This window comes from Talpa occidentalis, unplaced genomic scaffold (assembly GCF_014898055.3).
Source record: "Talpa occidentalis isolate TD23 unplaced genomic scaffold, MPIMG_talOcc4v2.1 talOcc4.6, whole genome shotgun sequence".
In the NCBI taxonomy this organism is placed as follows: Eukaryota; Metazoa; Chordata; class Mammalia; order Eulipotyphla; family Talpidae; genus Talpa; species Talpa occidentalis.
Genome location: NW_023604972.1, coordinates 60,909,747 through 60,937,499, shown reverse-complemented (window position 1 = coordinate 60,937,499; position 27,753 = coordinate 60,909,747). Strand labels below are relative to the sequence as shown.

The 27,753-nt window shown below is 37.3% G+C and overlaps 1 protein-coding gene across 3 annotated transcripts in view; it reads left to right on the top strand.

Annotated features, from left to right (window-relative positions):
- HPGDS (hematopoietic prostaglandin D synthase) overlaps positions 1–27,753 on the top strand; it is a 65,566-nt gene that overhangs the window by 20,647 nt on the left and 17,166 nt on the right. For all 3 annotated transcript variants that reach the window (XM_037529654.1, XM_054688229.1, XM_037529655.1), the window contains 2 exons: positions 2,290–2,399; positions 18,212–18,310. In XM_037529654.1, coding sequence (XP_037385551.1) covers positions 2,290–2,399; positions 18,212–18,310 — 209 coding nt within the window. The remainder of the gene's footprint in view (positions 1–2,289; positions 2,400–18,211; positions 18,311–27,753) is intronic.

Genomic DNA, 27,753 nt, shown 5'->3' with positions numbered 1-27,753 from the left:
CCACAAACCCGTTTTCTGTATCTATACATTCATTTTATAAGAAAATATCTTATACTATTTACCTTTTTTCTGTTTGACTTCAACTGTAGGACATTTTATAGAAAAGTAACAACTATTGCTATTAGTTTGAGAGTATTACCCAGGCCAAACTCTATATTTGATTAGCATGACTTAGCAGGGATGCACATTTGGATGTCATTGAAACAGTTCAGAAATTAATGAACAAGAAGGAATGTGGGAGAAATGGGAATGTTTGGAGGGCAGTGTATCTGAGTTGAAGAATAAGGACTAGGTAAACAACAGTTTGGATATAGATGTTGTTCTCATACCTTGTTTCCTCTTCCTGTCTTTAAAAAACAAAACAAACTAACTAAAAATCCCCACTCTTTACACTCCTTTCCAATGTCTATCTGTCTTCTCCAATTGGCCATAAGTGCCATACAGGCAGGGATTTTATTTTTTGTTCACTGCAAAGTCACAGTGGGGGCCAAACCACAGTTGGAGCCCAGTAACTAATTATTGAATGAAAGAATAATGAAGAGCTTGTTTGAAGTATAATGTGATGACTGCATTTTAGGATCTATTGAAGGAAGTTTCAGGGTCAAAATAATAAACAGAAACATATCCAAAAGGAGGCTGAAAATATAAACCTGGAATTTAGGACTAAAAGTGTTGAATAAGGAGGCATCTGCATAATATTGATAGCTGAAGCTTTGAGTATGGAAATCAGTGAAGAGAATATATGATACAATTCAATGGGACATTTCAAGGTCAGACGTAAGAATCAACATTTGACTGTTACAAAGAACGAACATAGGTTACATAAGAATCTAAACGTTAAAGCATTTTCTTTCAGCTTTATTGAAGTTTAATTCAAGTAGAATTCACCCATTGTCAGTATATAGCGTCTAGATTTTTAGTAAAATATATAGCTGTACAATAGCAATATATTTTAGAATTCTTCCACACTGAAGTATTTTAAATTTGTATCAATGAGAAATTATTTAGAAAGTTCAATGATTTCTTAGCAAAATGATAATAAATAAATAGCAGGGAAAAAAAGGACTTTATTATTTTAAATTATAGTTTCTAGGAAGAAAACAAAAGTTCCTGACAAAAATTGTCTGTTAAAAGAAAAACAATTCTGGTGGTGAACACAACGTAAATACATTTGCTGACATAATAATGTAAATGTGAAGGCTACATAATGGTATAAACCAATGCTATTTCAATAAAAGTTTTACAAAAGGTTATATGATAATGTATGTAAAATTATTTATTGTAGTGTTTTTGTATTAGCAAATGTTTGGAAACACACATAATTAGTTGGGGTTAGTTAATAAACTGTAGCACTTCTACTTAAAAATCCCTTATAGCTGAAAGAGGACAGAGAATGTCCTAAAGGTACATGTAAAGAAAGAGATTTAGAATTTATGAGGGAGAATCATTTTTTCAAAAAATTTTTTAAAAGATTTATTTATTTTATTCAAGACCCGGGGTACAGGCCAGATGTGCAGGAGGGTGAGAGGATTCACCAGAGACACAGCAGGGAACAGAACAGGCAGACTGACTGAAATACACTGCAGAGGGGAGCAGCAGGCGAGACAGGAGAGGTCTGCTGAGCCATGTGTGTTGCTCCCTGGCCGGCCGGGATCTAACCAGCACTGCAGAGGCTGCAGATATCTTCACAGTGCTGCGCTCAACCACCTGCGCCACCAGGGAGGCCTGGGAGGTGCATTTTGAGTGGGAAATACATTCTCACATGCTTCTATTTTTATTTTTTTTAATTTTTATAAAGAAAGAACGGAAGAAGACAAAAGAAACTAATAAAAGTGGTTATCAATAAGGGGAACAAGATAAAGTGGATAGGCAGGAGTGGAAGTTAGTCCCCCTGGGTACTATTTAATATTATTTTGAATTGTATGAATGCTGCCTATTAAAAATAAACTATGCAGATTAAATTGAACATTTTCTTTTTTTTAAGATTTATTTATTTATGCATGCAAGAGCTGGGGTACAGGCCAGACATGCGGGGGGTGAGAGGATTCACCACAGACAGAGTGGGGAACAGGCAGACTGAGTGAAATACACTGCTGAGGGGAGCAGCGGGCGAGTCAGGAGAGGTCTGCTGCGCCATGTGGGTTACTCCCTGGCCAGCCGGGGATTGAACTCGTGCTGCAGAGGCTTTGGATTGCTTAATAGTGTGGTGCTTAATCCCTTGAGCCACTAGGAAGGGCCCCTAAATTGAACATATTCTTGAGCATAAAATGACTTCTCTCTATTCCATAGATTTGGCTGGAAAAACAGAATTGGAACAATGTCAAGTTGATGCAATTGTAGACACTTTGGATGATTTCATGTCACGCTTTCCTTGGGCGGAGAAAAAACAACAGATAAAAGTAATGTGCTCAGTTTAACATAAATCATATAATACCTGTTTATAAAATACTTATACAAGTCTATTATATGTTATAAAAATTTCCTTTTTATCAAAGTAATATAAATTTATTGCTTTAAAATATCAAATTATACTTAAAAGCTAAAATGAAGTACAGGCATTCTCTACCCTACCTCTTCACATTACCCCTCCTTGGGTGCTACCCTGTTTTTAACACTTTTAGTTTTTTAGGGTTTACACATCTTCACATTTCTATAAGATATGTAAATATGACATTCCTTGAGTCACTAATTTTAGTTTCTATTGAATTATGTAAGAAATTACCTCTTACATAATTAAATATTTTGCTTCCCATTCCTAATATATAGTGACATAATAATATATATACATATATAATGATATTAAAGTTTTTGGTTAAATAAATATTCCTGCTTACATTAGTATGCCTGTGTGAATATTATGCAAGACAATGCATTGCAGTATATTGTGCTGAGATTATATTTCCTTTTTCATTTATTTTGCTCAAAGTCAGTTACAGCTTTTTCTCATTTGCTCAATTCTTATTTTTACTGCTGAACCTGCCACACTATACAATAGCCTGACAATATGAATTTCCAATGTTGGTGATCAGGTAATTATTATTTCCAATATTTCCTTGGAGATATCTGGCCCAGAGATTCTATTTCCCAAATTTGCGGCACCATCTGGGTTTTCTGCACATCAGTTATCATCAACTTCCTATCACTACCCCTCAGAAGTATCTTTCTCTTGAGTTGGAATCCTGTTTCCTGGATGACAACCTCTGTCTTCATTTACTCCCTCGCTTATCTGGGACACATCCTCCACTATTCTAAAATTATGATGAATTCCTGATGACGGGTAGGATGGCGAAGGTATGGGTATGTCTATCTGTGGGGCCCATTGCTTCCATCTGGTTTGCTTATGCAACTGCCTGAGCACACACCTGTCATCCTGGAATGTTTATTACACCTTAGGTGTTTCTTTTGATCCTCTACTGGGCTCATTTTTGTAGCACTCCTCCAATAACTCAGCATAGGAAAATATTTGGGGCTTTCTTTGTTAGAAAATCATGTAATTTGATCTTATTTAATCATCATAATTATTTCATAATTTGGGTTAGATTACTATGTTGAAAGTAATTTTTCCTCAGTATCTACTAATCTCTGGTCTTCTAGCTGTTGAGAAGTCAGACTGCAACATAATTACTGACCTTTGCTTGTGACCTTTTTTTTTCTCCTAAGAACATTTGGCCCTAGAGTTGTAAAATTTTAAAATTAGCATTGGTATGATCTTTTTATTTATGTTAGGATCTTTCACCTGGTAGATGTGTTTTTTTTAAAATAAAGATTTATTTATTTATGCATACAAGAGCTAGGGTACAGGCCAGAGGTGTGGGGGATGATAGGATTCACCAGAGACAGAGTGGGGAACAGAACAGGCAGACTGACTGAAATATACTGCTGGGGGAACAATGGGAGAGACAGGAGAGGTCTGCTGTACCATGTGGGTTGTTCCCTGGCTGCCTGGGTATCGAACTCGTGCTGCAGAGTCTGCGGATAGCTTCATAGCGCGGTGCTTAACCCCTTGCGCCACCAAAGAAGCCCCTAGGTGTGTCTTTTAATTCTAGAAAAATTTCTTCTATTATTTCTCTAATGATGTTCTCCCTACTTCTTTTCTATGTTTCATGCTACTATCGTTGTAATTATTTTTGCTTAGATATTGGGTCTTTTCTCTATTTCCCATCTCTGGTTCTTTGTGTTACTTTCCTGAAGAATTCCTCAAATTTCTTTATCAATCTTTGTCTTAAGTTCTAAATGCCTGATACTGTGTTTTTAAATTGACAAGGACTCTTTCTATGTTTTATTTGCTTTACAAATATTATATTAGCTTTTTTCACATCCATTAGGAACCTCCCAGCATTTAGAATTTTCTTTCCTTTTTGATGAAATATTAGTTGAAAGGAGTTTAGCTGAAACTATAACCAAAGGAAGTATTATGCTTTCAGAAAAAATCTCAAGGAAAGTATGACAAGCAACAGTAGTAGCTGTTGAATCAGACTCTAAAGAGTCTGGAGAGATTCAACCAATTAGTGTGAAAGCTGGAGATAAAATTATTCTTCCAGCATATGAAAGCACTAGAGTAGTTCTAGACACCAAGGATCACTCCTGATTTAGAAATGGTAACATTCTTGGAAAATACGTAGACTGAAGTCATGATTAAAATGGCATTTTTTTAAAATTTTTTTTAAAGATTTATTTATTTATTTATTTATACAAGCACTGGGTACAGTTAGAGGCGCGGGAGGGTGAGAGAATTCACCAGAGCCAGAGCGGGGAGCAGAGCAGGCAGAAGGACCGAAGTACACTGCTGAGGGGCGCAGCTGGCGGCAGGAGAGGTCTGCGTGCCATGTGGGACCCTTCTCCGGTGGCGGGGGAGCAGCCGGGGATCGAACCGGCACCGCAGAGGCTGCGGGCAGCTTTGCAACCCAGCGCTCAACCGCTGCGCCACCGGGGAGGCCCCTAAAATGGCATCTTGCGAAGCTTCCCCTTTCCCTGAAGTTCTGAAGTCTTTAATCAAGCACATAATTTCCATGTCCTTGTATTATAAACCTGTGCTATCCAAACTAAAAAAACATTTTGTATAATAGATAAAATCTTCCTGCTGATTGTATGGTTACTTAAGTTTGCTTCTTTTCCTCTTTGTTTTGGTCTATGTTTTTCTCAGGGGTCAGAACACCTTTTATAGTCTATGATAAGGTGTAGGGAAATTAAAAAGTTCACTGAGAACTCTCAGCATGAAGATAGGGTTTGCTGACTTCCAGCATTACATCACTAAATCATTTGGGGCTTTGTCCCAATATTACTATTCTAGGTATTTCCTCTTGTAATGAAGAATCCCTGGAGAAGACTTCCAATATCCTGCATGAGATAAACTCCTAAGTTCTGGAACAAGAAGGAGAAAAAAGGCTAGAATTTAGATTTCAGTATGAATATATTCATTTAACACCTCCCTACTCAATACATTCTATATGATAATTTCCAACCCAGAGTAATACAAGACAACAATAACAAAACAAACACGCTCAGAAATGGGAAATAGAGAAAAGATCCAATATCTGAATAATAGGAAATATATAGTAATCTGCTTTAAATTCTCTAACTTTGTGTTGAGGATGGGGAAGAGGCAGTTATCTAACAGGGTGAGATGAAGGTGTTAACGCTCATGCCAAAACTACTTTCAGTGTCCCTCTGTTCCACATTTTATGGCCTCCTTAACTCTCTACCCCAATTCCAGATAAACCAACATTTCCTGAACCATTGAAAGTTTTATGGGGTAGGTAGTGCTAGTTTTTAGCTCTTTGCAGGCAATATCCATCTATCTGTTTTATAGGTGCAAATTCCGTTTGCTTTTGTCTCCTCTGTTATTTTCTACCACTTTGTGCCTTCTATCTTTTCAATAGTAAGCATTTAATGTGGTTTAGGGATGAAAACAATTATATGTATATGTCAAACCCATAAATTTTATCCAGAATTGTAAATATAACTTTTGGCTATTCTAATGGGTGGTTTTCTTAGAGCATTTGTCACAATCTATATTTTAAACTGTATTTACTTGCTGTTTGTCTCAAGCAGAATGTATCTTTATTATTCATGGTATACCCCACAATTATCGGGGTCTTTTGCAAAGTAGGCATTAAATACTTGTCAAATGAGTGATAGAGCTAAGTTCATCAAATACCATGGGTAAATGTTTCTCTGGTCTCTTTGCCTGCATTTTCTCAGCTAGTTCTCTATCTCCTTCCATGAGATAAGAGATTCTTATTGTCATGCTCACTTCTCAGATGAAGAACTGAGAAACAGTGTAAGTTATGGAGTTGCACAGCAAGATTGCTAGCCTGCAGAACTGATAATGATAGCCTTGTCACCTGTTTGTGCTATCTCTTAAGTTGTGATGCCTTACCAAAGCATCCTTTACAGATGAACTATTGTTATCCTCATTTTGTTAATGAAGAAACTGAATGTACTGTAACTTGTCTATGGCTATTTAGTGTTGTTTAGTCTAAGGTTATTTACTTATACATATGGAATTCAAACCCAGGCTCCATGCTCTTTTTTTATTTTAAGATTTTATTTGTTTGTTTGTTTATTTGTAGAACTGTGTGTAGGCCAGAAGTGTGGGGGGTGGGGGAAGGAAGGAGAGGTGAGAGGATTCACCAGAGACAGAGTGGGGAGCACAGCAGGCAGATTGAAAAACACTGCTGAGGGGAGAAGAAGGGGCGAGACAGGAGAAGTCTGCTGCGCCATGTGGGTCACCTTCCTGACCTGGGATTGAACTCAGGGTGCCATGTGGGCGATTGTGGTGATAGTGCTGAGACTTAACTCCTAGGCCCACAGGGAGGCCCAGTTCCATGTTCTTAAGTACAGGGTATTATGTCACAGTGCCGGCAGCTGCTCGAAACAGACATACATGAATACTTAAATACATGGCACAGTTTATTGATGATGTTCAAAAGCCATAGCACAGAACAAATGGTATGCTCACCAATTTATTTGAGCATTTTTTATTCTAAGTACCATTTATTGAATTAGGACCATCTGATTTGAGTAGTGATATTGGGGACATAAAAGTACTCATGTTTGATTCTTTGATGCCAGGCTCAGGAAGGTGAGGATACACACACACACACACACACACACACATACTTTTTTTTCTCACTAGGCAACACCTTACATGAAAGCTCAGCTTTGATGATAGAAATACAAGAAATTCTTTTTGGAATCTTAGGCTATTTACACCAATTACCATTTACACCAATTTGGAATCTTAGGCCACTGAGATTAAATTTGGATTCCCTTCTCACTAGTTGTTGCTCACTTCCCTATTGAAAGCCCAAATTCTTTGTCTGTAAATTAGATATACAACAAAACTACTATAAAGTAGTTGGGGGGATTTAATTGTAGCATAAGTACCTATGACTGTGTAGTAAATGTTTAATAAACATTAGCTTTTACAATTAATACTGGGTCATATAATTTAGTGTTCATTGTTTTTTTTTTCCTTTTGTTTGTCAGAGGTGGCATCTGCATTTTACATATCCTTATAAATTCAGGGAAAGTTAATACATAATCCCCAATTTAAAAAAAAAGTATCTAAAACTTTGTCATGCCAAAGACCTTACTAATTGGCAGTCTGTCAGTTTATCAGCTCTCCCTATCTGTTTCTCTGTTCTAAGCTTTTCTGTGGGCTCCATAACAGAGGCCACTTCTCAGAGGAAAATATGCTTTGAATGTTTATCGTGAAGATAACATTCTACATTTTTATTAGAATAACAATGCTCTTACATATCATTACCTCAAAAAATTTTTTCAGAGTACATGACAATCCAAATCCATGAATAAATCATGTGAAGGGAGAACATGTTGTGGATATATTGCAGATAGCTCTAGACTAACTAATTAATAAGCAGGGTCTGGCTAGTATACAATAAAAAATACATTTTTATAGCTCACTGCCTAGTCACTCTGTGGAGGGTTGCATTACTGCCACCTGGTGGCAGATAAAATTTAAAGATAGCAAAAAAATCTAGCTATCAATATTACATGTATTTTAAAAATCTACCAAATACACATAATTATGTTTCCCTACTGGTTTATAAAATTCCACTTCAAATTTTTTAAAAAGTTAAATTAAATTTAACTGTTAAGGTAAAATATATCTTTGGCCATTGATCACCTTGACAAACCCGGGACTTAACATTTTGTCTTTTTGTCTCTTTGGTGCCATGTTGTTTACTCAAGATATCTCTTACCATTTCCTCTTCTGAGAACAATATGGGGATGGAGGATGAATAGGATTGAGAGGGTGTTATTGGCTCAGTTCTGGTATTAAATACTTTTGGGAGTTAGACTTAAAAATAATGCTTTGTAGAAATCTGGAAAAAAGAATGCATAATTAGAATTAATCTTCATTATGCTATTTTGGCGAGTAGTTCTTAAAATGACTTAAATAATAATGATTATACTGTTTATTAATTTACATTTCATCATTACCTGAGATGACTCCCTAAACTTGTAAAGAGAACTTGGGCTAAAATAGAAGTCAAGAGAACAGATATTTGGGGGATACTTCATATACATAGGCATCTTTATAATTTAAGTTGTGGGAATGAACATTAGAAAAAGTAACAAAGGTATAAAGGTAAGTACCTGGGTTTTAGGGAAGCTGCAGTGGCTACTTTCTATCCCATTCAACACCCTCCCTTTCTGGATGTTGTTAGACAGCCAAATTGGTCATTAACTTTCCAATTACTGCTAAGCTAAGCTGAGTGAGTTGTGAGAAATGCCTTAAGGCTCTGAGCCCTTGCTTCTCAGCTCAAAAAAATTCTGTGTAAAGAGCAGGACTTATGCTATTTTATTTAAAAATATGACAATATTAACAATAAAAAGTCTTATGTACGAAGGTGGTGTAGACGAGTGACAAGAATATAATGTCAAAATAATAAACATCCCAAACTTTAGTTGGTGGATGTTTTGTTGCTAGGTGTGATGCAGAAACAAACATCTGAAGAGGTGTGAACCCTCACCTCTGAATCATATATAGTGTTGTGAACCAATGCTACCTCAATAAAAAAAATTCAGTAAAAAATAGAATCACAAGAGAGAGGAGATCGCCATGGTGGTGGGGAAACACTGGGAGTAAGTCCTCCCATAAAAAGTTACTAGGGAGGAAAAGCAGCAAGTCCCTGTGACAACCAGGACATGGAAGACAAACGCGGGACTGGCAAACTGCCCAAAGAGGAAAGTTGCCATAAAAGAGGACAAAAAGAGAGGAAAGCTCAGAACGCTGCTACCCTCCCCTACCCACAAAGCCAGCACACTCCAAAAGAAACAACAACAACAACAATGAGAAAAAACTACACACCAAGCGGGACAGCAAGTGGAAAGGAACTATTGCAGGCACCGCACCTTGTGAACGGGAACTGTGGAGAACCACACAGGAATCACCACGGAGGTGAGTGGCAGGCTCCGGGCACCATTAGAGGAAGATAAGGACTCCACAGAGACCTACAAATAGCCCAAGGCCAGCGGGTAAGCTTGTGCAGAAGATCATACGCATTTCATGACTGCCCAGATCCCCGTGCCTGCGACCTAGGTTTGTGGGGAGACACGTGGGAACTGTCACTGAGGTAAATGACTCTCACTTAGTAATCAAAAACCAGGCACCCGGGCACAGGAGCATGGTGCAAAAGGCGCCATTTCTGTGGACACTGAACTGGGCTACCGCCTGCATCCCAGATCTGAGGGCTTCGGAACTGAGACCTGGGGCATGGAATTTGGGGTGTGGGATCCCCACGATGCATGGCACACGACAGACACAACACCCCACACCATTGAGCCATTCCACGACACCCCCACTCAGTTCCCTAGAGTCCCATGGGGAGAAAGCACAGCTCTGGAAGGATACTAGGAAAGATCTCTGGTGCCACCTAGTGATCAGAACAAAATCACCAACTTCCTAATAGTTGGAAGCCAGGGTTTCCAAAACCACCCTCAGGCAGAGGGGGTGGGCCACACAGACAGGGGCAAGAAGGGAAACAAGGTGTGGAGCAAGACCCCATTCTGGAACTGAGAGCTGGGCACAGGATTCGGGCCTGGGACACACCATAACAGTGGGCACTGCACAGGGTGACTGGCATTGTTTTGGATCTGAGACCCTGAGATTGAGAACTAGAGCACAGAATTCAGGGCATGGGATCCACACAGCCATGGGCACAGCACCAGGTGAACATAGGGCAGACACAGCACCCAGCGTGAGCTACAGGCCCTGTTTTGAGGTGCTCCCCTCCCTCCTCCATTTCCCAGAGAAGTACAGGGGAAAAGCGCATGTCAGCAAGTACAGGTCTCTCGCACCACCTAGTGACCAGAGCAAAATCACCAACTAACTGATTCCCTGCTGGAACTGAGTAAATAAGGAGGGAGGGAACCGTAAGAGACAGTGCCCAGCAACATAGCCACAGCATCAACACCCTGGTGGAGTTTTAGCCTACCAGTGCTGGTCTCAGTCTGGTAAACAGTTTTTGACATCCCTGAAGGAGCAATCCAATGAGATGCCTGCCAACACCAGTGGCACAACGACCCAACGCAAGGAACAAATTAGAAAGCAAACAGCAGGGAGAAGGAAAAATACAAATAACCAAGCAAGCCCACAGGAGAAGTACATACCACAAAAAGAAAATCAGTCACTGAGCTCAACAATGACATAGAAGAACTTCTCTGCCTGTCAGATAAAGAATTAATAATCATCATTATGAAAAAGTATAATGAGATGAGACAAATAATCAATGAACTGAAGAATGAAAATGAGACCTTAAGAAAGGAAGTGAAAGAAAAGGAAGAGACTAAAAGATTACTGTAAGAGACAAAGAGCTCTTGGGAAAGCATTGAAAACAGAACTGAGGAAATGGAAGAATGGATAAGTGCTCTTGAAGATACAGAAATAGAAAGAACCAAAGAGAAAAAGAGAAGTGCAAAGGAAAAAGAATGAGAATACCCCTAGACAATTATCAGACTCCATGAAGAGAGGAAATATAAAAGTTAAAGGCATTCCAGAAGGTGAGGAGAGAGACAAAGGATCTGAGAAATTATTCAGAGATAATTGAAGAAAACGTCCCAAGTATGAGAAAGGAGATGAATATAGACATACAAGAAGCAAGAAGAACACCCAATTACCACAATGAAAAGAAAACTACAGCAAGACACATAATAGTAAAGCTTGCAAGACTCCAAGACAAAGAAAAAATAATGAAACTAGCAAGGGGGAAGAAACATATAACTTATAAGGGAAAATCAATAAGGTTAACCTCAGACTTCTCCGAAGAAATACAACGGGTAGAAGAGAATGGAGTAAAATATTCAAAAACTTCAAGACAGCAAATGCCATCCAAGAATACTTTACTCTGAAAAGCTCTCCTTCCTCTGCAAAGAAAAAATATAGACCTTCTCAGACAAACAGAAACTCCAGAAATTCATTACAACTCCAAAAACCCCTACTCCAAAAAATTCTACAAGGAGTCCTAAAGCCAAAACCAACAGAGGAATGATCAAGAAGAACAGAATAAAGTGAGGAATAAAATCACAAAAAAAGACAAACAAAATGGCAAATACAGATGCCAACATAGCAATATTAACTCTAAATGTAAATGGATTAATTTCATCAATAAAAGACACAGAGTAGCACACTGGATTAAAAAACAAAATCCATCCTTCTGCTGTCTCCAGGAAACACATTTAACCACAAAAGATAAACACAGACTGAAAGTAAAAGGTTGGAAAACAATCCTACAAGCAAATGGAACAAAAAAAGAAAGCAGGAACAGCTATACTTATATCAGATGAAATTGACTTCAAATTTAAAAAAGTGAAAAGGGGGCCTCCCCTGGTGGCGCAGCGGTTGAGCGCTGGGCTGCGAGGCTGCCCAAAGCCTCTGCAGCGCCGGTTCGTTCCCCGGCCAGCGTCGAGGGTCCCACAAAAAAAAAAAAAAAGTGAAAAGAGACATAGATGGACACTACGTTATGAACAAGGGGACAATACATCAGGAAGATATAACACTCATCAACATATATTCACCAAATGAAGGAGCACCAAAATATATTAGACAGTTATTATCAGCTCTGAAAACAGACATTAAAGAAAATACATATATTGTGGGAGACTTCAACACTCTACTCACCAAGGGACAGATCAACGAGACAAAAAATAAATAAAAACACTGAAGCCCTTAATAAAGACATAGAACTCATGGACTTACAGACATCTATAGGACACTGCACTCCAAAAATTCTGAGTACACATTTTTCTCAAGTGCCCATGGATCATTCTCTAGAATCAATCACATACTAGGCCACAAGACAAACATCAACAGATGCATGAAGATCAAAATCATTCCAACTATCTTCTCTGATCATAAAGGCATCAAACTAGAAATAAATCATGAAAAGAAAACAAGGAACCCTCCCACTTCATAGAGACTGAAATCCACACTACTGGTAGACCACTGGATTAATGAGGAGATCAAAGAAGAAATTAAGAAATACTTTGAGTTGAAAGACAAGGAAGACAGCACGTTGCAGAATGTATGGAATGCAAGAAAAGCAGTAATAGGAGGAAAATATATAGCAATACAGGCTCACATCAACAAACAAGAAAGAACTCAAAGAAACAACCTAATCTCACATCTCAAAGAGCTAGAAAAAGAACAACAAAAAAACCTAAAGCCAGTAGAAGAAAGGAAATAATAAAAATCAAAGCAGAAATAAATGAAACAGAAATTAAAAAAAACAATCCAAAAGATCAATGAAACCAAAAGTTGGTTCTTTGAAAAAATAAACAAAATAGACAAACCTCTAGCCAGGCTTACAAAGAAAAAATGGGAGAAAACACATATAAACAGGAATATAAATGAAAGAGGAGAGATCACAACAGACTCAGTAGAGATCAAAAGAATAATCAGAGATTACTATGAACACTTACATGCAAACAAATTGAACAACCTAGAAGAGATGGACAAATTCTTAGAATAACATAATCATCCAAAGCTGGACAAAGAAGAAATGGAACACCTAAACAGACCAATTACAAGCAGCAAAATTGAGGCAGTAATCAAAGCACTCCCCAAAAACAAAAGCCCTGGCCCAGACAGCTTCACAAATGAATTCTACCAAATGTTCAGCAGTGAATTAGTGCCTATCCTACACAAATCTTTCAAAAAATTGAAAAAGAAGGAATACTACCAAATATGTTTTACAAAGCCAACATTACTCTAATACCAAAACCAAACAAAGACAGTACAAAAAAAAGAAATTTACAGGCAATATCCCTAATGAACACTGATGCAAAAATCCTCAACAAAATCCTTGCCAACAGAATCCAACAATGCATCAAAAGGATAATACATCATAATCAAGTGGGATTCATCCCAGGGGCACAAGTATGGTTCAACATACGAATATCGATCAGTGAAATCCAACACATCAACAAAAAGAAAAATAAAAACCAATGGTCATATCAATAGATGCTGAGAAAGCATTCAACAAAGTCCAACATCCATTTATGATGAAGGCCCTTGAAATTCTCGGGATAGAAGGAACATAACATGATAAAAGCCATATACAACAAACCCATTGCCAATATTATTCTCAATGGTGAAAAGCTGAAGGCCTTTCCTTTAAGATCAGGAACAAGACAAGGATGTCCACTCTCACCACTGCTCTTCAACATAATACTGGAGGTCCTAGTCACGGCAACAAGACAAGAAAAAGACATACAATCAATCCAGATAGGGAAAAAGAAGTAAAACTATCACTATTTGCAGATGATATGATAATATATAGACAGAACAACAAAAACTCCACAGAAAAACTATTCAAAATAATCAACCAGTTCAGTAAAGTAGCAGGATACAAAATCCTATACACAATCAATCTGAAGAAGAAGAAATCAAGAAAATCATCCCTTTTATAATTGAAACAAACAAACAAAAAAACCCAAATACTTAGGAATAAACCTGACAAAAGAGGTAAAAGACCTCTACAAAGAAAATTATAAAACACTGTTAAAAGAAATAGAAGAAGACACAAAGAAATGGAAAGACATCCCCTCTCATGGATTGGAAGAATTAACATTATTAAAATATCCAACCTACCAAAAGCAATACACAGATTCAACATTATTCCAATAAAAATCTCAATGACATTCTTCAAAGAAATAGAACAAATACTGATGAAATTCATATGGAACCACAAAAAACCACAAATAGCCAAAGCCCTACTGATGAAAACAAAGGAGAAAGGAGGTATCACACAATGGAACAGAATAGAGAGCCCAGAAATAAAACCACATTTATATGGACAACTGATCTTTGACAAAGGAGCAAAGAATATGCAATGGAACATGGACAGTTTGTTCAATAAATGGTGCTGGGAAAACTGGACCACCACATGCAAAAGAATGAAATTAGACCACTACCTTTCACTGTGCACAAAAATCAACTCAAAATGAATAACAGAACTGGACATAAGACCTGAAACCATAAAATATATAGAAGAAAATATAGGTGTACAGGTGTTCTTTTGAATCAATGTTTTTGTGCAATAACATCTTTAAAGACTGGTCACCCAAAGCAAAGAAAGTCAAGGAAAAGATAAACACCTGGGATTACATCAAACTGAAAAGCTTCTGCACAGCAATAGAGACATTAACCACAACAGAGAGACACCCCACTGATTGGGAAAAAAACCTTTGCACTCCAGTCAACTGATAAGGGACTGAGCACAAAGATATACAGGGAACTCACATGACTCAATAAAAACAAAATAAACAATCCAGTCAAGAAATGGACAGAAGAACTTAAAAGACATTTCTCCAAAGAGGAAATTAAAATGGCCAACAGGCGTATGAAAAAATGTTCAACATCCCTGATCATCAGGGAAATGCAAATTAAAAACACGTTAAAATACCAACTTACCCCAGTCAGAATGGCACATATCAAAAAAACAAACAACAAATGTTGGCAAGGATGTGGTGAAAAAGGAACTCTCCTACATTGCTGGTGGGAGTGTAATCTGGTCCAACCACTATGGAAAGCTGTCTGGAGGTTCCTCTGACTTCTAAAAATGGAGCTACCATATGACCTGGCAATTCCACTACTAGGCATCTACTCAAAGGACACAGAAACAGTGATTCAAAAGAACACCTGTACACCTGTGTTTACTGCAGCACTATTTACAGTAGATAAATGACCAAATGACCAAAAATAGATGACTGGATCAAGAAGATGTGGGATATATACACGATGGAATATTATTCAGCAATCAAAAAAGATAAACTCATGCCATTCGCAGCAACATGGATGGAACTAGAAGGAATTATGCTCAGCAAAATAAGCCAGAAAGAAAAAGAAAAATATCGGATGGTCTCACTTATAGCAGGAATATAGGGAAACCAAATAAAACATCAGTGTAAAAAAATAACAGCACAAAACGCAACAAAGCAAAAACGGACAATTATAAATCAGAGACATCTTACAGGGGAGGAAGAGGAAAAGGGATCAGAGGGAGGGAGGGAAGAGCACAGGGGACTGAGGTGATGGCTCATGGGTGCATTGGTGAAGGAAATTCTATGGGGACTACACATAGGGGGTAGGTGGAAGCAAATATTGTTTAAAAATGAACAATGAGGGCCTCTCCGGTGGTGCAGCGGTTGAGAGCTGGGTTGCGAAGCTGCCCGCAGCCTCTGCAGCACCGGTTCGATCCCCGGCTGCTCCTTGGCCTCCACAGGAGGATCCCACATGGCGCGCAGACCTTTCCTGGCACCCTCTGCTCCCCTCAGCAATGTACTCCAGTCCTTCTGCCTGCTCTGCTCCCCGCTCTGACTCTGGTGAATTCTCTCACCCTCCCGCATTTCTGACTGTACCCAGTGCTTGTATAAATAAATAAAAATAAATCTTAAAAAAAAAATGAACAATGATGTAAAAAAATTAATGAAAAAGGCAAAAAAATAAAATAAAACTTCTATTTTAAAGCATATATATATGTATATGTATAAACCTACATGAAGCTTTTGTAAACTCCACTCCACAAATATAAGGCACTAATGTGTGCTAATCCAATTTACCTCGCTAAGGAAATACAATAACAGGTAGTAAAAATCAGCAAATTGGTGAGGTAGTTATTCACTGTCTCACTTACCTTAATAAAGGTTGCATTTTACTATAACTCATTTATTTTCTAAGTATTAATGTTATGGATTATGAATTATATGTATTTAATTTTTGAGTTTGGCTAACATTTCATATATAAGATACAAACCAGACAATTTTTTCATATATAAACACAAAATTCTAACCAAGAAAGAGATCATGAACAACATATTTAGAAATTCCAGTAAAAACACAAAAACAATTTGAAAAATATATCTGTTAGTTTTTCTCAGGATATTATTTAGTTAGCAATATTACCTTACATGGTATTTCAAATGGGAGCACCTTGATGGTGGGTTTTATAAATGATAATCAAGGCAGTAAAATCTCTTGTCAATTAAGAGAAAACACAAAATGGCCCTAGCGCAGAATAACTCAACAGAATTATTTATGTTAAATGCAATTGATGAAGGTTAGGAATAGAAAATTTAGTATGAAGGTTCGCAAGACCAGACAATGAAGGTGGGGGTAGAAATGATTGACATAGTCATTAAACCAGCCATAGAAATGAAAAATCTTTAGGTACCAACTGCTCAGCAAGTATCAGACTACTATAGAAAATATCCAGAGGGGCAGACCAGAGGTGGAGAACTGGAGATTGAGGGTATTGTAGAGAATCACCAGTCCTTACAAATCAACCTGGTCACACCCTAGAAGTAATTAACAATAGATATCAATTCCATAAATGAATGAAGCCTTCCCCCAAAGAAGAATATTGCATTAGTTCCATTGCTGCACTAGCAAGATTCAGCTCTCCTGATCACCTGTGACTATGCAGGTGTTTCTAACCTCCCCCACCCCACTCTCCACCCCCACCATGCCCAAACTTTTTCCTTTGCAAAGCAGCAGCAATAACTTTCTTACCCACCTGTGACGATGCAGGTGTCTCTCTTTATCTTTCTCCTTTTCTTAATAAACTTGTCCTTTTAAAATGCAACTTTTGCCTGTGTCTGGGAAAATGTCTTTGTCTCCTGGGTAAACATGCTATGTGTCGCTGAAAGGGGAACTCTAGTTACTCAAAGACACTGTCAGGAGAATGGATGCTCATGGGTCAGGGGTGTGGAAGTCGGTTGAGGAATAACAACCGCCACACCACATGTGAGGGCAAGCAAGTGTGGATTTATTAAAGCAAGGGGAAATGACTCCTGACGGTAGGAGGGGGTTCACGGGAGGATGCCCATTTTACCACCCCTGTCTATAACTCTATACTGTCTGACTTCCTGTTTCTCAACATGCCACACTATTGATTAGGCACTAGGTGGTCAGGAAGTTTTGGGTGGTTGTTTTTCTATTCCTTATTTGTCCTGTAACTGGATCTTACTCTCAATGGTGGCTAGCTCAGCAAAATTTCAGCAAAGCACTTCTATTTTTCTGGGAGCTGTTTTGTTCCTTCTGTTCCTATATTGTTTAAAATCATTGTCTTATGTCTCAGCCTTTCCAGTTCCACCAGTCCTTTGTCTCAGTCCCTCTCGACCCCATTCTCTAAACCCAACACCTCTCTGAAATGATATCTCAATGGTGATATTAGCAGGCAGAATGAGGGGCACCTCAAGACCTCCAATCCTGCATACTCTAAATGCGCTCTGCCACATACCACATAGAAAAAACATACTCTTAGTGTATAAAACCTCAATAGAAAAGAACTTTAATAGAGTTAGTGTGCATAGAAAGCAAGAAGAGAGAAAGGAAATTAGTTCCCAATGAAGAACCCAAAGTCACCCATCCCCTTGTGGGAATGTAACTTGGCAATTGTAAACAGTGCTGAATGAACATAGGCATGCATGCATCATTGTAAATTAGTGACCAGAGTATTTATTTTTCAATCCATGAATAATGAAGACTAAGTAAGACTCATAGAGTCAGACCTGAGTCACCAGAGTGTCATAAATTTGAAACGAATGAACAAACATGTAGAACACTCTGTTTCTTTCTGAACTCATTTGGGAGAGCAAAGATGGAAAAATCTAATTCCTTTTCAAATCACATAATTTATTTTTCTTCCTTTTTCTTAAAGTGATCATTTTCTCCTTCTCCTAGGACAAGATATTTAATGAGCTTCTTACATCTGATGCACCTCATCTTCTGCAAGCTTTGGACACATATTTAGGGAAAAAAGAGTGGCTTGTCGGGAACTCTGTGAGTATGTTTTACATCTTGAAAAATACAAGCAAATAGACAAGATGGTGGATTAGAGAAGCTGGGCTCCACTTTTCCCTTAAAATTAACTATTAATGCAATAATATTAGCTCAAATAAAGACCTAGAAGTTGCACTGACCGAGCCCCAGGACTTTCCCATGGAGAAATCAAAACTAAGGTTGGTGGTTGCTGATGGGAAGGAGTGGGATGACGCAAAAGGAGCATGACTGGGAGGGTAGATAACCTAGCCAGCAGAATGGGCTGGAGTTCAGCCATGTGAGTCATGTCAGGACAACCTGGGACATTGTGAAATTCCCTGGAGGAATTTTGCTCATGTGTGGGCACAGGTCCAACCATAGGGCAGTGGGAACTCTGTGGGTGCAACCTGACCTGGGACATTGGAAATTCATCTTCTGGTGCAGAAATGGATACTCCACCCTATCTCCCAGCCAGAAGAGAGCAATGAGACACCAGGCTGGGCTTCATTGCAGAGAAAAGGACTTGTAAGATACCTCATGAATCCCTAGGAAAATGACAAATGGCACACAGATTTTGTAGCCCCACAGATACAGGATGGCAGTGGTGGGTACTGGCAGTCATAACCAGACAGAGTGGCACACACCACATGTGGGTTCCAAGCTATGTGCCTTCCAAGCCCAACATGGTCTGGTGCAGTGAACCTTGTAATCCAGAACTTGCTCCCACACTAACAAACTAAAGCTTTACAGACCACAGTAGAAAGGAGCAGCAGGTGTGGTAAAAAGTTAGAACAACTAAAAGGCTGAACACAGCTTCCTGTGAGGAGAAAGGAGAGGAGGTAGAGGTCTTAATACTTAAGACTTAGTCTTAAGTATTAGATCTCTTCAAACTGAGATCTAATACTTAAGCCCCAGTTACCCCTCCTGCCCCCACCTTACTAAGGTAAACAGATGAAAATAAACCTCTAAAACTAAAAAAACCACATATACACACAGAAGCAAACAAGGAAATAATCATGCCTAAGAAACAAGGAACATCTGAACACAAGATGGAAAGGAAAAATGAGAAGAGCAGAAGTTTTGAGAAAAATATATAGAATATAAAAATGGAGTATCTACCAGACAAAGACTTCAAAACAGCAATATTGAAAATCCTAAATGATATATTGTAAGGTCAAAAGCTGATAGGCAGGTCCAAAATCTTAAAAAGGATCTCCAGGAACAAAGGTTTTTTTTTTTTTTACCAAAGATATAGAAAATGTTAAAAGATCACAAAAAATGACTCTGAATGATATGCAGAAGAATATAGAAAGTACTGTATATAGAATCAAACAGGCAGAAGAATTTCAGAAGTAGAAGACTCAAATGAATAAACCACCAAATTAGAGAGAAAAACAAGAAAATGGAAAAATGAGGGAATTTTACAAGAAATATCAGACTTACTTAGAAAACTTAGGAGTAGTTGGTATCCCCATAAGATGAAGACAGAAAGAATACCCTAATTTTTAAATAAAATAATTAAAATGTAAAAAGTCTAAATTACCAAAAATCAAAGATAAAGAAAAAATATTTTAATATACATATATATTTTTATATCATTGTTCATTTTTGTACAATGTTTGATTTCTCCTCTCAGGAGTTGTCCCTGTAGAATTCCCACCACCAAGTCACCTGTGAACCATCACCAGAGTCTCTTGTGCTCTTCCCTCTTCTGTTTTAATCCCTCTCTCTTCCACAACTGCTGAATGTCTCCAATTTATAGTTGCCTATTAGTTTTTTCTCCCCCCCCCACCCCAATCCATTATTTGGGTCCTATATGTAAAACCATTGGTATTTTTCTTTTTCCTTCTGACCTTCTTCACTGAGAATAATCCCTTTCAGCTCCATCCATGTTGCTGCTAATGGCATGAGTTTATCTATTTTGATTGCTGAATAGTATTCCATTGTGTATATATACCACATCTACTTGATCTGGTCATCTACTTTTGGGTATTCAGATTGTTTCCATATCTTACCTACTGTAAATAGTGCTGCATTAAACATAGGAGGGCATGTTTCCTTTTGAGTTAATGTTTTTGAGTCCTTTGGGTAGATTCCTAGGAGTGGAATTGCTGGATCATTTGGTAGCCCCATTTTTAGTAATTTGAGAAACCCCACACAGCTTTCCATAGTGGTTGGACCAGTTTGCATTCCCACCAGCAGTGTAAGAGGGTTCCTTTTTCTCCACATCCACTCCAGCATTTGTTGTTGCCAGTTTTTTTTTTTTTTAATATGTGCCATTTTCACTGTTGTGAGGTGGTATCTCAATGTGGTTTTGATTTGCATTTTCCTGATTATAAGGGATGTTGCACATTTTTTCATATACCTGTTGACCATGTGCATTTCCTCAGATAAAGAAAGAAAAAATTTATAAGCAGCAAGGAAAAAACAGGTTACAGAGTCACCAGAAATTAGATTTTCCTTGACTTCTGTTGAAGGCAAGAAGAGATTGGAAGGAAATGTTCACAATCCAAAAGGATAAGCATAAGAATTGCCAGCCAAAAATACTCTATCCTACAAAACTATCATTCAGATATGAAGGTAAATTAAAAGGCTTCCCAGCACCTCCCTGGTGGTGCAGGGGGTTAAGGCGCAACCTATGAGGCTGTCTGCAGCCACTGCAGCAGGAGTTTGATCCCCGGCCAGGGAGCTACCCACATGGCACAGTAGACGTTTCCTGTCTTGCCTGCTCCTCCCCTCAGCAGTGTATTTCAGTTTATCCACCTGTTCTGTCCCCCACTCTTTCTTTGGTGAATCTTCTCACTCCCCCACATCTCTGGACTATACCCCAGTTCTTGTATGCATAAATAAATAAATCCTAAATAAAATAAAAGGCTTCCCAGAAAAGAAACAAAAGCTAACAGAATTTATCATCACCAATCTTATCCTACAAGAAATGTTGAAGAGTTATTTTCTAAGAAAAAAATGAAACACAAAATTCTGAACAAAATGATAATAGGAGTAAAAAAACAGAAGCAATGGCCAGAATATTACAAGCCAACAACAAAAAAACTAAAAGGGAGGAAGAAATGGACATAACCTGAATAGTTTAATATCTGAGAGCTGACACCAGCTCATAAAGACATAAGACATAGCAATTTAAGCTATGGTAATCCCCATGGTAGCCACAGAACAGAGGCCCACAGATGAAGAAAGAAATCCAGAAAGAACAGAGAGAAACAAAAGAAAAAAGAAACAACAGATAAAGAAAACAATTGAATATTTTTAAAAAAGTATGATTGATAATACAATTTATATCAATAATTGCCCTAAATGTAAATAGTCTGAATTCACCAACTAAAGGACATAGACTAATAGTGGATGAAAAAGTTCAGCTGTCTATACTTTGCGTGTGAGAGATCCATTTAAAACCAAAGGAAAATAAACTAAAAGGTTAGAGCAAGGTAATACATGCCAAAAATCCAGAAAGAAAAGCAGGAACTGCTATTCTAATGTAAGATAACCTAGACTATTAACTGAAAAAGGTAATCAGGACAATGATGGACAGTCTATAATGATCAAGGGAAAAAGATGATATAACTGTTATTCATATGTATGAAGCTAATGTAGTTGTGCCAAGTTATATGAAGAAACTGATAACAGACCTAAATGTCATATCAACAAAAATACAATTATTGTTGGAGACCTCAACACATGACTATATGAAGGGATAATTCACCCAGACAGAAAATTAATAAAGCAGTAAAGGCCTTACATGAAGTGTTGAATCACATGAATTTAATGGACACTTACAGAGGTTTCCATTCCAAAAGAGATGAATAAACTTTCTTTTTCAATACACAGGGAAAATTCTCAAGAGTAGATCATATCTCAAGGATAGATACTGGGAAATAAAAGATGTCTCAGCAAATATATTAAAGTATTAATTATATCAAGCATCTTCACAGATCACATGCTATAAAGCTAGAAATTAACCACAGAAAGAATCCTGAAATAAACCAAAAGAATGTGCAGATGAAACAAAATGCTTCTGAAAAACTCCTGGGTCAAATAAGAAATCAAAGAAGAATTCAAAAAAAAAAAACTTGAGACTAATTAAAGTAGAGAGATAAGTTACCAGACTCTAAGGGCAGTTCATGTGGGAAAGTAAGCTACCTAGTTCTGAAGCTGACATTCAAAAAAAAGGAAAAATTATAAAACAAGACAAAAAAACTAAAGCATATAAAAATCAGTAGAAGGAAAGAAATAATAAAAAAAATTGAGCAGACATAAATGAAACAGAAAAAAATAAGACAGTTCAAAGGATCAGAGAAACCAAGGATCAATTCTTTGAAATATAAAACAGAATTGAAAGGCCTCTAGCTAGGTTTGCAAAGAAAAGAAGAGAGAAAACCCAAATAAACATAATCAGAAATAAGAGACAAAATTACAACAGATCATTTAAAAATACGTAGGATCATAAGATCCTGTTATGAATGTCTCTATGCATACAAACTGGACAAGCAAGAAGAAATTGACAAATTTTTAAACTGATGAATTTCCCAAGACAAAATCAAAATGAAATAGATAGCTTAAACAGTCGAATCAAAAGTACAGAAATGGAAAGAGTAATAAAATTCTCCCTAAGAAAGCACAAATAAACAGTATCACAAATAGAAGAGGAGAAATCACAATGGACACAGCAGAAATCAAAAGAATAATCAGAAACTACTAGGAACAGTTATATGGAAACAAGTTCAACAATTGAGAGGAGATGGACAAATTCCTACAACTCTACAATCACCCAAAGCTAGATAAAGAAGAAATAGAACACCTAAACAGACCAATTACAACCAACGAAATTGAAATGGTAATCAAAAACCTCCCCAAAAACAAAAGCCCAGGACCTGATGGATTTACAAATGAATTCTACCAAATGTTCAGAGATGAATTAGTGCCTATCCTTCACAAACTCTTCCAAAAAATTGAGAAGGAAGGAATAATACCAAACACATTCTATGAAGCCAACATTACACTAATACCAAAACCGAACAAGGACAACACAAAAAAAGAAAACTACAGGCCAATCTCCCTAATGAACACTGATGCAAAAATCCTCAATAAAATTTTAGCTATCAGAATCCAACAATGTATCTATAGGATAATTCACCATGACCAAGTAGGATTCATTCCAGGGAGACAAGGATGGTTCAACATCCGAAAATCAATCAACGTTATCCAACACATCAACAAAAAGAAATATAAAAACCATATGATGGTATCAGTAGATGCCAAGAAAGCTTTTGACAAAGTGCAACACCCATTCATGATAAAAGCACTTGAAATTCTTGGGATACAAAGAACATACCTCAACATTATAAAGGTCATATATGACAAGCCAACAGCCAGTATCATTCTTTTTTTTTTTTTTAAATAATAAATTTTATTGTTATATTCCCCATACAATTGCAGGCCCCCCATTCTGACCCCAATCCCTCCCCTCCCGCCCCCGCCCCCTAAAAGTGTCTCTGGTTCATAGTTTTTTGTTGATTTTGATTTTCACTTTCTTAAAGTTATTCATTTTCCTTGTCCCTTATTTAAGTTTTCTAGATTCCTGTTATGAGTGAGACCATCCGGTATTTTTCTTTTTCTTTTTGGCTTATTTCGCTGAGCATGATCCCTTCCAGTGCCATCCATATTGCTGCAAATTGCATGTGTTTATCTTTTTTGAATGCTGAGTAATATTCCATGGTATATATGTACCACATCTTCTTGATCCAGTCATCTATTTTTGGGCATTTGGGTTGTTTCCAAAGCTTAGCTATTGTAAACAGTGCTGCTGTAAACATAGGGGTGCAGGTGCTCTTTGGAATTGATGTTTCTGTGTCTTTTGGGTAAATACCTAGGAGTGGAATTGCTGGATCGTATGGAAGTTCTATGTTTAGTAGGTCCAGAAATCTCCACACAGCTTTCCATAGTGGTTGGACCAGTTTGCACTCCCACCAACAGTGCAGAAGAGTTCCTTTTTCTCCACACCCTCGCCAACATTTGTTGTTCCGAGTTTTTTTAATATGTGCCATTCTCACTGGTGTAAGATGGTATCTCATGGTAGTTTTGATTTGCATTTCCCTGATGACAAGTGATGTTGAACATTTTTTCATATGCCTGTTGGCCATTTGCATTTCCTCTTCAGAGAAGTTTCTTTTTAGCTCTTCTGCCCATTTTTTGACAGGATTATTTTCTTTGTTGTTGTTGAGTCTCGTCAGCTCTTTGCAGATTTTTGTGATCAGTCCTTTATCATTAGTGTTGGGTACAAAAATGTTCTCCCAGTTGGTGGGGTTTCTCTTTGTTTTTGTTATTGTCTCTTTTGCTGTGCAGAAGCACTTTATTTTGATGTAGTCCCAGCTGTTTATCTTTGCCTTCACTATCACTGCTTTGGGTGATGTGTCTGTAAAGATGTCTTTGATGTGCAAATCACGTAGTGTTTCGCCTATATTTCCTTCTATATATTTTATGGTTTCAGGTCTTATGTCTAGTTCTTTAATCCATTTTGAGTTGATTTTTGTGTATGGCGTGAGGTAGTGGTCAAGCTTCATTCTTTTGCATGTAGCGACCCAGTTTTCCCAGCACCATTTATTGAACAAACTTTCTTTGCTCCAATGCATAGTCTTTGCTCCTTTGTCAAAGATTAGTTGACCATAAATCTGTGGGTTTATTTCTGGATTTTCTATTCGATTCCATTAGGCTGTATGTCTGTTCTTGTTCCAGTATCATGCAGTTTTGATGATTATGGCTTTGTAGTATAGTTTGAAGCCTGGGAGTGTGATGCCTCCATTCCCTTCTTTTTTTTTTCAGGAGAGCTTTGGCTATTCGGGGCTTTTTGTGATTCCATATGAATTTCATCAATAATTGTTCTATTTCTTTGAAGAATGACATTGAAATTTTGATTGGAATAGCATTGAATCTGTATATTGCTTTTGGAAGGCTGGCCATTTTAATAATGTTTATTCTTCCAATCCATGAGCAGGGGATGTCTTTCCATTTCTTTGTGTCTTCTTCTATTTCTTTTAACAGTGTTGTATAGTTTTCTTTGTATAGGTCCTTTACCTCTTTTGTTAGATTTATTCCCAAATATTTGATTTTTTTTGTTTCAATAACAAAAGGGATGGTTTTTTTGATTTCTTCTTCTTCAGATTTATTGTTTGTGTATAGGAAGGCTACTGACTTTTGGGTGTTGATTTTGTATCCTGCCACTTTACTGAACTGACTGATGAGTTGAATTACTTTTTCTGTGGAGTTTTTGGGGTTCTCTATGGATAATATCATATCATCTGCAAATAGTGATAGTTTGACTTCTTCTTTTCCTATTTGGATTCCTTGGATGTCTTTCTCTTGTCTTATTGCTCTGGCTAGGACTTCCAGTATTATATTGAAAAGCAGTGGTGAGAGTGGGCATCCTTGTCTTGTTCCAGATCTTAATGGAATTGCTTTCAGCTTTTCACCATTGAGAATGATACTGGCTGTTGGCTTGTCATAGATGGCCTTTATGATGTTGAGGTATGTTCCTTGTATCCCAAGAATTTCAAGGGCTTTTATCATGAATGGGTGTTGCACTTTGTCGAAAGCTTTCTCAGCATCTATTGATATTATCATATGGTTTTTATATTTCTTTTTGTTGATGTGTTGGATAACGTTGATTGATTTTCGGATGTTAAACCATCCTTGTGTCCCTGGAATGAATCCTACTTGGTCGTGGTGAATTATCTTATGGATACATTGTTGGATTCTGATAGCTAAAATTTTATTGGGGATTTTTGCATCAGTGTTCATTAGGGAGATTGGCCTTTAGTTTTCCTTTTTTGTGTTGTCCTTGTTCGGTTTGGTATTAGTGTAATGTTGGCTTCATAGAACGTGTTTGGTATTGTCCCTTCCTTCTCAATTTTTTGGAAGAGTTTGTGAAGGATAGGCACTAATTCGTCTCTGAATGTTTGGTAGAATTCATTTGTAAATCCATCAGGTCCTGGGCTTTTGTTTTTGGGGAGGTTTTTGATTACCATTTCAATTTCGTTGGTTGTAATTGGTCTGTTTAGGTGTTCTATTTCTTCTTTATCTAGCTTTGGGTGATTGTAGAGTTGTAGGAATTTGTCCATCTCCTCTAGATTGTTAAACTTGTTTCCATATAACTGTTCATAGTAGTTACTGATTATTCTTTTGATTTCTGCTGTGTCCGTTGTGATTTCTCCTCTTTCATTGATGATCCTGTTTATTTGTGCTTTCTCCCTTTTTTCCTTTGTGAGCCTGGCTAGGGGTTTGTCTATTTTATTGATTTTTTCAAAGAACCAGCTCTTGGTTTCATTGATCTTTTGGATTGTTTTTTTAGTTGCAATTTCATTTATTTCTGCTTTGGTTTTTATTATTTCTTTTCTTCTACTGGTTTTGGGTTTTTTTTGTTGTTCTTTTTCTAGATCTTTGAGCTTCGAGATTAGGTTGTTTCTTTGAGTTCTTTCTTGTTTCTTGATGTGAGCTTCTATTGCTATATATTTTCCTCTTATTACTGCTTTTGCTGCATCCCATACATTTAGGATATTGGTGTCCTCCTTGTCGTTCAATTGAAAAAATTTTTTAATCTCTTCTTTCATCTCCTCATTAGTCCAGTGGTCTTCCAGTAGTGTGGTTTTTAATCTCCATGAGGTAGGAAAGTTCCTTGCCTTCTTTTTATGGTTTATTTCTAGTTTGATGCCTTCATGGTCAGAAAAGATGGTTGATATGATTTCAATCTTTTTGTATCTGTTGATGTTTGTCTTGTGCCCCAGTATGTGATCGATCCTGGAGAATGATCCGTGTGCGCTTGAGAAAAATGTGTACTCCGTTTTTTTGGGGTTTAGTGTTCTATAGATGTCTGTTAAGCCCAATTGCTCTAGGTCCTTATTTAGAGCTTTGGTTTCTTTACTTATTTTTTGTCTTGTTGATCTATCCATTGTTGATAGTGGTGTGTTGAAGTCTCCCACTACGTATGTGTTTTCTCTGATGTCTGTTTTCAGAGAGGACAACAGTTGTCTGATATATTTTGGTGCTCCTTCGTTTGGTGAGTATATGTTAATGAGTGTTATTTCTTCTTGAAGTATTGTCCCCTTGATCATAATGTAGTGACCATTGGGGTCTCTTTTATCTTTTTGAGTTTGAAATCTGTTTTATCTGATATAAGTATAGCTGTTCCTGCTTTCTTTTTTGGTCCATTTGCTTGTAGGATTGTTTTCCATCCTTTAACTTTGAGCCTATTTTTATCTTTTGTAGCTAAATGTGTTTCCTGGAGACAGCAAAAGGTTGGGTTTTGTTTCTTAATCCAGGCTGCAACTCTGTGTCTTTTTATTGAAGAGTTTAGTCCATTTACATTTAGAGTTAATATTGATATGTTAACATCTGTATTTGCCATTGTGTTTGTCTTTCCTTTGATTTTATTTATTCTTTTAATAACCTTTTTTTTT